Source organism: Oncorhynchus nerka, linkage group LG13 (genome assembly GCF_034236695.1).
Source record: "Oncorhynchus nerka isolate Pitt River linkage group LG13, Oner_Uvic_2.0, whole genome shotgun sequence".
NCBI lineage: Eukaryota > Metazoa > Chordata > Actinopteri > Salmoniformes > Salmonidae > Oncorhynchus > Oncorhynchus nerka.
In genome coordinates, this window is record NC_088408.1 from 74,055,793 (window position 1) to 74,068,680 (window position 12,888).

At 44.0% G+C, this 12,888-nt stretch overlaps 1 protein-coding gene across 5 annotated transcripts in view; it reads right to left on the reverse strand.

The window, feature by feature from the left end:
* Positions 1-12,888, reverse strand: part of LOC115140106 (EMI domain-containing protein 1-like) — a 116,022-nt gene that overhangs the window by 87,768 nt on the left and 15,366 nt on the right. For all 5 annotated transcript variants that reach the window (XM_029678216.2, XM_029678215.2, XM_029678218.2 and 2 more), the window contains one exon: positions 12,764-12,867. In XM_029678216.2, coding sequence (XP_029534076.1) covers positions 12,764-12,867 — 104 coding nt within the window. The remainder of the gene's footprint in view (positions 1-12,763; positions 12,868-12,888) is intronic.

Here is a 12,888-nt window from a genome sequence, read left to right on the forward strand (position 1 = left end):
GTATGTGTGAGTGTGTTTGGGTGTATGTGTATGTGTATGTGTGAGTGTGTTTGCATGTATGTGTGAGTGTGTTTGGGTGTATGTGTATGTGTGAGTGTGTTTGGGTGTATGTGTATGTGTGAGTGTGTTTGGGTGTATGTGTGAGTGTGTTTGGGTGTATGTGTATGTGTGAGTGTGTTTGGGTGTATGTGTATGTGTATGTCACGTGTCAGTGTTCCAGTGGTTTTAAATCCTGTTTAATGCAAACAAGGCGACTGTGGGACCAGGGGGGTGGTTGAGAGGAGAGAGAAGGGCCACTTCAGAGACAGCTCTGGAAAGTGGTGGCTTTATGTTGGGTCATAATATGTTGTTTTTGACAGTGTTCCTTTGTGTGATCCAAGAGGAGTGGGAGTGGTCAGCACTCAGAGAGAGAGGAACTGGTCTCGTGCGGCTCCCACACCCGTGACCTCACACTGGGGTCGTTCCACTTACAGCTACTAAAAACTACAGTCATTAAAATGGCTAATCACGCTTAACAGCTGCATCCTTCATCATACAAATGCTCAACACCTCGCTCTCCCACCCACACATATACACTCATGTATACATACGCACACACGCACGCAGGCACGCACGCAGGCACGCACGCTCACACACGCTCACACACACACACACACACACACACACACACACACACACACACACACACACACACACACACACACACACACACACACACACACACACACACACCCTGAACACACCAGCCCCCACGTACTCTCACACTCCCCTTGCTAATGGCAAGCTGCAGCCCAGCGATGTTTAAAGTGAGGGGCTTAGAGTGTAGGCCTCTGATAAGCCGAGCTGAGCTGTGAAAACACAGATTACACTTTTGCGGCTTATTAAAGATGCCGAGCCTCTGCCTCTCGGCCACGCCGTAATTGCAGCCCAGAAACAGCAGCCTCCGCTTGGCTGAGAAACATGGCTTGATGGGGCTCTTTCAGCCGCACTAATTCAGCAAAACCTCCTCCCTTTACAGGAGGTTGGTTATGGCTGGAGCTCCTGGTAATGGCTGGAGTGGAATGGTATCAAATATGACAAACACATGGGTTCCATGTGTTTGATGCTATTGCATTAACTCATTTCCAGACATTATTATGTGTCTCAGCAGCCTCCACTGCCTCCCTAATGTCTCAATGTGCTGCCTGCGGCCCCCTCCTGAGGTAAGCTGCCCGGTGTTGTGTTGTTTCACGTGTCTGTCTTTATAAAACATGTTCAGTCTGTGATATCAACTGGAACCTCCCATTGTTATCCTCTCTTTCTCACACTCTATCCTCACATAACTCAGTCACAGCAGGGGAAACGGGCAGGAGGCCAACTAACACACCTGACCTGAGGGAGACAGGAATACTATCACAGCGTATATGCCAGGGAGACAGGAATACTATCACAGCGTATATGCCAGGGAGACAGGAATACTATCACAGCGTATATGCCAGGGAGACAGGAATACTATCACAGCGTATATGTCAGGGAGACAGGAATACTATCACAGCGTATATGCCAGGGAGACAGGAATACTATCACAGCGTATATGTCAGGGAGACAGGAATACTATCACAGCGTATATGTCAGGGAGACAGGAATACTATCACAGCGTATATGTCAGGGAGACAGGAATACTATCACAGCGTATATGCCAGGGAGACAGGAATACTATCACAGCGTATATGTCAGGGAGACAGGAATACTATCACAGTGTATATGTCAGGGAGACAGGAATACTATCACAGCGTATATGCCAGGGAGACAGGAATACTATCACAGCGTATATGTCAGGGAGACAGGAATACTATCACAGCGTATATGCCAGGGAGACAGGAATACTATCACAGCGTATATGTCAGGGAGACAGGAATACTATCACAGCGTATATGCCAGGGAGACAGGAATACTATCACAGCGTATATGCCAGGCAGACAGGAATACTATCACAGCGTATATGTCAGGGAGACAGGAATACTATCACAGCGTATATGCCAGGGAGACAGGAATACTATCACAGCGTATATGTCAGGGAGACAGGAATACTATCACAGCGTATATGTCAGGGAGACAGGAATACTATCACAGCGTATATGCCAGGGAGACAGGAATACTATCACAGTGTATATGTCAGGGAGACAGGAATACTATCACAGCGTATATGCCAGGGAGACAGGAATACTATCACAGCGTATATGTCAGGGAGACAGGAATACTATCACAGTGTATATGTCATGGAGACAGGAATACTATCACAGTGTATATGTCATGGAGACAGGAATACTATCACAGTGTATATGCCAGGGAGACAGGAATACTATCACAGAGTATATGTCAGGGAGACAGGAATACTATCACAGCGTATATGTCATGGAGACAGGAATACTATCACAGCGTATATGCCAGGGAGACAGGAATACTATCACAGCGTATATGCCAGGGAGACAGGAATACTATCACAGCGTATATGTCAGGGAGACAGGAATACTATCACAGCGTATATGTCAGGGAGACAGGAATACTATCACAGCGTATATGCCAGGGAGACAGGAATACTATCACAGCGTATATGCCAGGGAGACAGGAATACTATCACAGCGTGTATGTCAGGGAGACAGGAATACTATCACAGCGTATATGTCATGGAGACAGGAATACTATCACAGCGTATATGTCAGGGAGACAGGAATACTATCACAGTGTATATGTCATGGAGACAGGAATACTATCACAGTGTATATGTCAGGGAGACAGGAATACTATCACAGTGTATATGTCATGGAGACAGGAATACTATCACAGTGTATATGTCATGGAGACAGGAATACTATCACAGTGTATATGTCAGGGAGACAGGAATACTATCACAGTGTATATGTCATGGAGACAGGAATACTATCACAGTGTATATGTCATGGAGACAGGAATACTATCACAGCGTATATATCAGGGAGACAGGAATACTATCACAGCGTATATGTCAGGGAGACAGGAATACTTTCACAGCGTATATGCCAGGGAGACTATGACCTCCATTACAAGTTCCAAGGTTTATTAGTTGTATGTACGGGATACGCATGGTGTACATCGTCCAACAAAATGCTTACTTGCAGGTTCCTTCTCAACAATGTAACAGCAATACGAAATAGTAAAACATAAGAATACTAACATAAAGTAAATGGCAGTAGAATAGAATAAACATTTTAGCATCAGTATAATACAGGAAGGCACAATTTAAAGACCAATATTTACAGGTGTATTGGAGAAGAGGGGATGGGGGGCAAGAGTATAAATTGAGCAATAAAATAAGAGTCTGGTAGCAGCAGCTGTGATGTGTGCTAAGATGCGGAGAATCAGAGCAGGTGGTCAGTCCAGTTCAAGTGTTCAGCAGTCTGATGGCTTGCAGATAGAAACTGTCTCTGAGCCTGTTGGTATCAGACCTCCAATACTTTCTGCCCAATGGTAAAGAAGTGAACAGCTTGTGGCTGGGGTGTGGGGTCCTTGATGATGCTGCGGCCTTCTTCGGGCACCGTTTCCAGTAGATGTCCTGGATGGGTGGAAGCACAATCCCAGGGGTGTACTAGGCCGTCTTCACCACCCGCTGGAGGGTCTTGTTTTCGTGGACAGAGCAAGTCCCGTACCAGGCTGTGATGCAACCGGTCAGGACGCTCTCGATGATGCAGCCGTAGTATTTTGAGAGGACCCGGGGCAGAATGCCATATTTCTTCAGCCGCCATAGGAAGTAGAGACGCTGTTGCGCCTTGACAGGGGAGGTGGTGATGTTGGTCCATGAAAGACCTCGGTGATGTGGACGCCGAACAATTTAAAACCCGTGACTCTCTCTACTATAGTCCCTTTGATGTGGATCGGGGTATGTTCCCTTCTATGCTTCCTGAAGTTACCATAAACTCCAATGTCATAATCAAATATAAGGAATACAGAATATGTTAGAAATGCTGTTGTAATAAAATGGGGTATAATTTTGATAGCGTTATTTGATGTATTGTAACTTGGGATATCCCCAGTGAAAACAAGAGTTGTGATGCATGGAAGGGTGATGCGATCCAGGCATACATTATATCCATGTTCTCTGGCAGTTTATAAAAGTGCCTCCATCTGCAAATACTTAGATGTTTTTTCAAGCTCAATCAGAGATAAAGACCATTGTGTTGCAGGTCCAGCAGTAAGACAATATCTCCCCAACCTCATAGAAAACAATTACGATGAGGTAATTACACCACTGGTTTGGAATTTCAGCCAAGGCTTGAGATTTGGTTGGGGGCTTGAGAAACAGAGAGAAATATGAGGGGTGGCTGTCTCAATACAGTGTTATCTTACTCCACATAGACTCTCTCTGACTCAGTGGGTTTGTCTGTTATCAGCCTGTGTGTGATGTAATGTTTTGTTTTTGGAGCCCATGGGCTGGATGTGGTGGAGCCAACGGGCCACAGATCCCACGGGATCCTCTGATTGGAGTGACTTGAACCCATCCAATAGTATTCACTCACTCATCCTGGGTCTGGGCACTCTGCACCCGGGCCATTGGGACTCTGGGGGAAACACTTCAAGAGGTTCTAAACTAAAACAGAGACATGTTATCTCTAGGTCAGACACACCAGACAGACTGGACCCTAGTCAGACACTCTGACAACAGGCAGGGGACCAAACTCCAAAGCACCTAACAAGGTCAGAGAGTACACGCATTTAAGGGAAAGAACTCAGCTAAGTGAGTGAAGGAACAAAAGTGAAAACAACCCTCAACAATCAACGCTACGATTACAGCGCCCTCACCGCTCTGGCTTTCCTGAGTGAGGAGGATTGTCATTCAGTCTCACCTTAACTCTCACCCTCCCAGTGAGAATCCCAGTCCCAGTCCCAGTCCCCAGTCCCAGTTTGCAGCTGGCCTGTCTGCTGTGGTGATGGCTGCAGTAATGCAGACCAGCCCTGGGAGGGGGGTCAGTCAGGGTAGTGGTACAGTACAGAGAAGTTAGGGGAGGTAAAGTAAATCAAAGGATCATGCACATTTTCCACAGTCTGTGAGAGGCAGACAGCAGACAGGCAGCAGAGGGAGTGTGTAGATGGAAGGAAGGGGGGAACACCTAAGACTACTCTTAACTGGATCTTTGAATGGGTCATAGATCAAGAGAACAGGACATCACATTAGTTCAAATTCAGACCAAAGATATATCCCGTATGTCCACTTCAACTAATAATTAATAACATACATCTATGTTATGTTTCTAAAACACACAAATACATTCTCTAGGCCATGTATCCGCAAAGCTAGAGCCTAACAATCACAACAACGTCACACACAGCTCATCTTTGACCTCGCACTCGAATGCTGCATCAACTGAGAATGCTGCACTAACTTCCCTTGGCAACACTATGGCAACAATTTGTGCATGTGCTATCCCATCTCCAGTCATCCAGTGTCGCTGGTTTTTATTTGTCCTTACGGTAGGGGAAGAGGGGGCTGAGAGGAGGGGTATCAGGTTGGGTGCTGGCAGGGGCCTCTCCTACACAGTCCCGACGGCGGTCCTGGATGCTATCCACCCGCTGCATAGTAGGGCTCCCTGAATAGGAGCTGACACTTCCACTCAGCGCTGTGATCTGAGACACCCGGAACGGCGCTCTTATAAGTGTCTAATCTCAGCATCCCTGTCCCTGTCTCAACCCCCCCAGACAAACCCCCACCATGGCCCTCTAGTACTACTTAACTGGATAATTCTAGGTCTTTTGACAGTGTGTGTGTGTGTGTGTGTGTGCGTGCGTGTGTTTTCTGTGTGTGTGTGTGTATCTCGGTAGTCTGTCCATGCGTGTGTGGGAGTTTTTGAGTGTCTCATATGCTGTATCAGAGGGCTTCTGACATATGTACACCTCAGTGGTGGTCAGTGACATTTAAGATTTATTTTTTCATGAGAATGGCCTATATTTATAGCATATTGGATGACTGTCATTCATATCCCATTCACCTAGTTCAATGTAACAGCGAGAGGTTTAGGCTACTACATGATACTAAAAATGTCCCTATAGTCATCACGAGGTTGCTACAACCTAGCCTATGAATGAAAGTTTACAAAGTAGGTGCACACAGGTCGAGAGATACATTTAAGGTAAAAGACAGTGACACACGGACAGACAGTAACAGGGTAGCCTAGTGGTTAGAGCGTTGGACTAGTAACCGGAAGGTTGCAAGTTCAAACCCCCGAGCTGACAAGGTACAAATCTGTCATTCTGCCTCTGAACAGGCAGTTAACCCACTGTTCCTAGGCCGTCATTGAAAATTTGAATTTGTTCTTAACTGACTTGCCTAGTTAAATAAAGGTAAAAAAAATTAAAACACAGCCTTGCACAGTCTTGCCTGCATCTAGCTGATATAGGGTGTAGTCCAACAGTTGCAAACAAGAGTTTCTATTCGACAAATGTAGGTATGTTTGTCTCCGTTTAAGAAACTCTTAAACGGAGACAATTTCACAGTACACTTTCATAGCAGAGTTGTATTCCTTCTCTCCTCCTATCACCTTGTCCCTTCGCTTGTAGACTTCAATGCACAACACATCAGCTGTATGTGACCAGGCAAAAAAAACTTTCCAAGCCAAACCATATCATAACCACTACACACAGCCTACATCGTTGTCACCATATTACCTAAAGTAACGTCATAGTCAACATAGCTAATAAACGTTACAGTCTACAGTCAGTAAGCAGTTTAGCTCTTACACCGGCAGGCCCCGGTAGCAATAAATTAGTAAAACCAAAAGCTTACCTTGATTTTGAAGAGTTCTCGTGTTTTGTTGGATAGTCATCGCCAGCTAGCTAATATAGCATCCTTATTTTTGAGCAGGGTGTTTGAGTAGGTTAAACAAGCTAGCTGCATTTGCTAGTTAAGTAAGTGAAACTGAAAGTAAAAAAATAAATGATGTATCTATCTTTCACTTGCTTCTCCTTCATTTTGGAAGAAATGGATTTGTTCAAAACTGTTCAACTTTTGTCTTTCTCTCTCTTTGAATCAACTACTTACCACATTGTATGCACTGCACTGCAGTGCTAGCTAGCTGTAGCTTATGCTTTCAGTACTATATTAATTCTCTGATCCTTTGATTGGGTGGACAACATGTTCATAATGCAAGTCCTCCTCTGGAAGTTGACATAATTACTGTGTAAGTCTATGGAAGGGGGTGAGAACCATGAGCCTCCTAGGTTTTGTATTGAGGCAATGTACCCAGAGCAGGACGGAAGCTAGTTGTCCTCCGACTACACCATGGTGCTACCCTACAGAGTGCTGTTGAGGCTACTGTAGACGTTCATTGCCATATAGTGTGTTTTAATCAATTATTTGGTGACGTGATTCTATTTAGTATAGTTTTATCTGAAAAGTATAACGTTTTCAATGTTTTAAAAATTGTGTTTTTATGAAATTCACCGAGGATGGTCCTCTCCTTCCTCCTCTGAGGAGCCTCCACCGGTACACCTTGTGTCAACATGTGTAGGCACATGTAGGGCAGTTGTGGTGACCATGTTACCGCCACACCGGCTGTCACGACTCATGAAGGCAGTCACGGTAATTAGGCTTCTCCAAGCTCTGATGCTGCTGATGGTTATTAATAGCCTACCAATCTTGCTAACTGCCTGGTACTCAGCACTATATTGTCTCTCTAATAACCCTGTCATCAATGCAAATGTAATCGATTCAAACACTTCATGAGAGCCCATGACCTCATGTTGTGCAACATTTCTGTAGGCTATGCAATTGTACGAGAAAACAGAGGGATGGCCTCTACTAAAAAGAGGAGGCTCCCATCAGCTTTCTATAGGCTAGGCCTACTAGTTATATTTCTCAACTTTCCTAATATTAAGCACATTGCGACCTGTACGCTCCCACCATTGCGACCTGTACGCTCTCGTTGGCTGGCCCTCGCTTCATACTCGTCGCCAAACCCACTGGCTCCATGTCATCTACAAGACCCTGCTAGGTAAAGTCCCCCCTTATCTCAGCTCGCTGGTCACCATAGCATCTCCCACCTGTAGCACACGCTCCAGCAGGTATATCTCTCTAGTCACCCCCAAAACCAATTCTTTCTTTGGCCGCCTCTCCTTCCAGTTCTCTGCTGCCAATGACTGGAACAAACTACAAAAATCTCTTAAATTGGAAACACTTATCTCCCTCACTAGCTTTAAGCACCAACTGTCAGAGCATCTTACAGATTACTGCACCTGTACATAGCCCACCTATAATTTAGCCCAAACAACTACCTCTTTCCCAACTGTATTTAATTTATTTATTTATTTTGCTCCTTTGCACCCCATTATTTTTATTTCTACTTTGCACATTCTTCCATTGCAAAACTACCATTCCAGTGTTTTACTTGCTATATTGTATTTACTTTGCCACCATGGCCTTTTTTGCCTTTACCTCCCTTCTCACCTAATTTGCTCACATTGTATATAGACTTGTTTTTTTTTACTGTATTATTGACTGTATGTTTGTTTTACTCCATGTGTAACTCTGTGTCGTTGTATGTGTCGAACTGCTTTGCTTTATCTTGGCCAGGTCGCAATTGTAAATGAGAACTTGTTCTCAACTTGCTTACCTGGTTAAATAAAGGTGAAATAAAAATAAATAAAAAACATTGCATATCTTTACAACAGGAATACAGGCTACCTGGCTGGCATGAAAATAAACCATGGGAATAGCATCCTCCATTTGCTATTTAAGTGCATAGAGGGCATGTATTTCAAGACAGGTGCATGATAATAGTCCATTCTAAATCAAAACAACTTTCACACATATATTATTTAGTATATGTAAAGACAAGATTGAATCTAGAATGAATGATGCCCAGCAAAAGAAACAATGCCTTTTTTTGCAACTTTTTCTAATCATAGTGGCACACCTCATGTAGAGTGTAGGGCTATATTTTTTGATAAGGTTTGTATCACAACTAAAGTGGCCAAAAAACGTCTTAAAATTAAGCACATTAATCTGCTTTACAATACAAGGGGTGTACAGTAGAGCCTAACTGGTGTGTGTGTATATACAGTATATAAGCAGCACGTGAGTTTCAAGTTTGGGGAAGATCATTTTCACCATAAAAATGCACCAGTACATGCATAATCACATTTGTGGTCACTTTTGATAATAGTGTTTTCCCGCTAATGGAACATTTGCGCTTATAGCCTCCTGCCATGTACGCATTGCTGCGCTTATAATGTGAAGAAATAGTTTATCAACATTTCAAGCTAAACGTTCTGATATTGTGTCAGCCACATTGCATAAAAATTCTTTTTGATGCTAGTGGTATTCATTTGGGATCCATCGCATCCCACAACTGTCCCAGACTATGTTTGGAATTTTTATTTCTCGCACAGAAAAGAATGGGTCGACTTTTGTACTTTGGCGGATAGTAGATTGACATAGGCTAGTGCTTTTGCTGTTCATTAGGCCTACTCATCTTGTTGGCTGACGAAAAGTAAATGTGGACAGTTCTTCCAATTTCTTCAATATGCACCTCGGAATTGGATAAGGACGCATGCAGTTGCATCCCTGATGTGCCTGTCTTCACTTGTAGCCTGTGAGAAAGACGGATGGAGAGCCATGTGAGTGAGAGGTGCTTCAGAGCGTGCAGCACCCAGGGAGAAGGGCACAATGCAGCACTCCAGGCCAAGGGCATCACAGCCATTGGCCTTAAAAAAGCATGGATTTTTGTAGGGTGCATTACATCCACACATAAGGGATGCCGCTGTGAAATCCGAGGCATTATCAAGTGCTTGCCAAATTGTGAATGAGAGACTGAGTGTGTACAGCCTGCGCAAAAAAAACAAAGCAGAGCACATGCCCTTCAAGCAACTTTTTTCAAATAATAATTAAGAGTCGCATCACGCAGCATTACAGTGTATTGAAAATCAAAACATATAGCCCAACGTATGTAGAACAACTAAAATGACATTAATAACTCAAAATGAAGCATATAGGAGTACGTATATCTTCGTTAACCGCTCAACCCAGAATAGCTGCATGTGCGCACTCCCTCAAATCTCTTGGAGAGAATATCCTTGATATCTTATTCAGCTTTGTTCAATTGTATTCTTCATACTATAAAATAATATCAAATAATGCCACGAGATTCTAAGCAAATCTTGTCTGCTAAATGAACTAGTATAGCCCAAAGCCATTTGGCCTAGCCAGATCAGGACCTAACATAAGGACATCTCAGAGTATGCTATTTTGTTCTTCTGAAATAGACTACATTTTCTTCATATCATGCTTCTTTTGACCTGTCTAAAATAAAGAATGGATTTATTGTGAAGGTGTAGGCTATTGTCACACCCTGGACTTAGTTATCTTTGTTTTCTTTATTATTTTGGTTAGGCCAGGGTGTGACATGGGTGATTTATGTGTTTTGTCTTGTCTAGGGTTTTTTGTAGATTTATGGGGTTGTGTTCTTTTAGGTGTCTAGGTAAGTCTATGGTTGCCTGGATTGGTTCTCAATAAGAGGCAGGTGTTTATCGTTGTCTCTGATTGGGAGCCATATTTAGGCAGCCATGTTCTTTGGATATTTTGTGGGGGATTGTTTCCTGTGTCATTGTTTGTGGCACACGGGACTGTTTCGGGTTTTCACGTTTCTTGTTTTGTAGTTGTGTTCATGTTAAGTGTCTCTTATTAAAGAACCATGAACTATAACCACGCTGCGTTTTGGTCCGCCTCACCTTCCCAGGAAGAAAGCCGCTATATTATATGGATTTATTAGACTTTTCAAAATGTAGATGTTCCAAAGGTCTGCATCAGTGGCTTGTAGGCCACTGTGTGGAAGCCAGGAGATGCTAAATGTGTTATGTTAATTAACGGTCAATTACCGTGAAACCGACAGTTATTTGCTTGACAATCACCAGCTGACTATATTTCGTGACCACCACAGCCCTAGGCACATGTGTAAAGGGGTTGCTGGTGGGAAAAGTGGGGTAATTTCTCCCAAATGAGGCCCTATTAAAGCACCCTTCAGCAGGTAGTGGGCCCCTGTGAGCCCCCTAGAGAGACTGTTAGCTCACCTGGGAGGAGTGGGCTGGCTGGTGAGGAAAACAGTAGTCTCATGTCAACACCACTGAGAACTCAATGTTTTATCACAGTAAAGGGTTATTGTAATCAGCCCTGGGTCCTGGGGCAAACAGTCACTCCACCCTCTACACCAGACAGGGGGCCAGCCAGCGCCAAGGGAAATTATTAGGCTCTGTTCTGGGTGAGTGGTGTGAGGAGAAGTGTGTGTGGAGTGTAGGCAGGGGGAGTTACTGGAGTTGAAAGGATCAGAATAGCAATAACAGAGTGTTGGCATTTTAAGGGGATGAAACCATACTTGTAGATGGACCATAAAACGCAAAACCATGCAATTCAATAACAGTCAAGTTGGACACTTAAAAAACCTAAAAGATTAATAAACTGGAGGCTGTTGGCTGTTGGCTCTGCCCTAAAATGCTGATGTGAGGTTTCTCTAGACCACAGGCGAGTGAGTGTATTGATATGCAGGCAAACAGAGGGATATCCTAGTGTTTATCCATGTTACTCATTTATTAGTTTTGAGGAACCCCTAAGAGGCTAACAGTGAGGAACTGGGGATACTGGATAACACAGAGGAAAATAGAGATAGAGAGATATGTTGAAATGGGGAATGGAACAAAGACATTATTGAACTTGAGATAAGTGAGAAAAGATCACTTACAGACAGGAAGAAAGGGATGACAAAAAAAGAGAGAAATGAGAGATATCAAACTTGAGAGTGAGAAAGTGAACCATACGAGAGAGAGAGAGTGAGAAGGGGAAGTGAGAGTGGAAAGAAGGAGGAAGTGGGGGAGAGCTAAGGCAGTCCTGGCAGCCGTCTGGTCTTCATGGTTTCTCCGACCACAACATGGCTGAGGGGCTGGCCCCCGCTCAGAGCTGCGTCAGAACCAGGCTCCAGGACTACATATCACATGCCTAGGATTCACTACCTCAGCCCTTAATCACCATCACCTTCTCTGGTCTCTCTCTCTCCTCGCACCAAAATCTCATGTTCTCATTGTTCTGTTCACATTCATGTGTTTTCATTTGTGAGCATTGAGGGGGGAGGGAGATGCAGAGAGAGGAGAGAAAGGCACTACAGGGACCAGAAACTAGAGAAGTACAGAGATTTACAGAGAAGTACAGAGATGTACAGAGATGTACAGAGAAGTACAGAGAAGTACAGAGATGTACAGAGATGTACAGAGAAGTACAGAGATGTACAAAGAAGTACAGAGATGTACAGAGATGTACAAAGAAGTACAGAGAAGTACAGAGAAGTACAGAGAAGTACAGAGATGTACAGAGATGTACAGAGAAGTACAGAGATGTACAGAGATGTACAGAGAAGTACAAAGAAGTACAGAGATGTACAGAGAAGTACAGAGATGTACAGAGATGTACAAAGAAGTACAGAGATGTACAGAGAAGTACAGAGAAGTACAGAGAAGTACAGAGATGTACAGAGAAGTACAGAGATGTACAGAGAAGTACAGAGATGTACAGAGAAGTACAGAGAAGTACAAAGAAGTACAGAGATGTACAGAGAAGTACAGAGATGTACAGAGATGTACAAAGAAGTACAGAGATGTACAGAGAAGTACAGAGATGTACAGAGAAGTACAGAGATGTGCTCAGCTGGAGAAGAACAGAGAAATCTGTAAGTGCATAAATCCCAGAAGATGTTGACCTCTGTTGCCCTCTTACCTTCTTCACAGGCCGTGCCGCTGTAGCCTGGACAGCACTTCCACTCCAGAGAGTTGATGGTACGGTACACCACCTTATAGGAGGGTCTGACCACTGTCCGGTAGCTGGGGAACACACACAGGCCA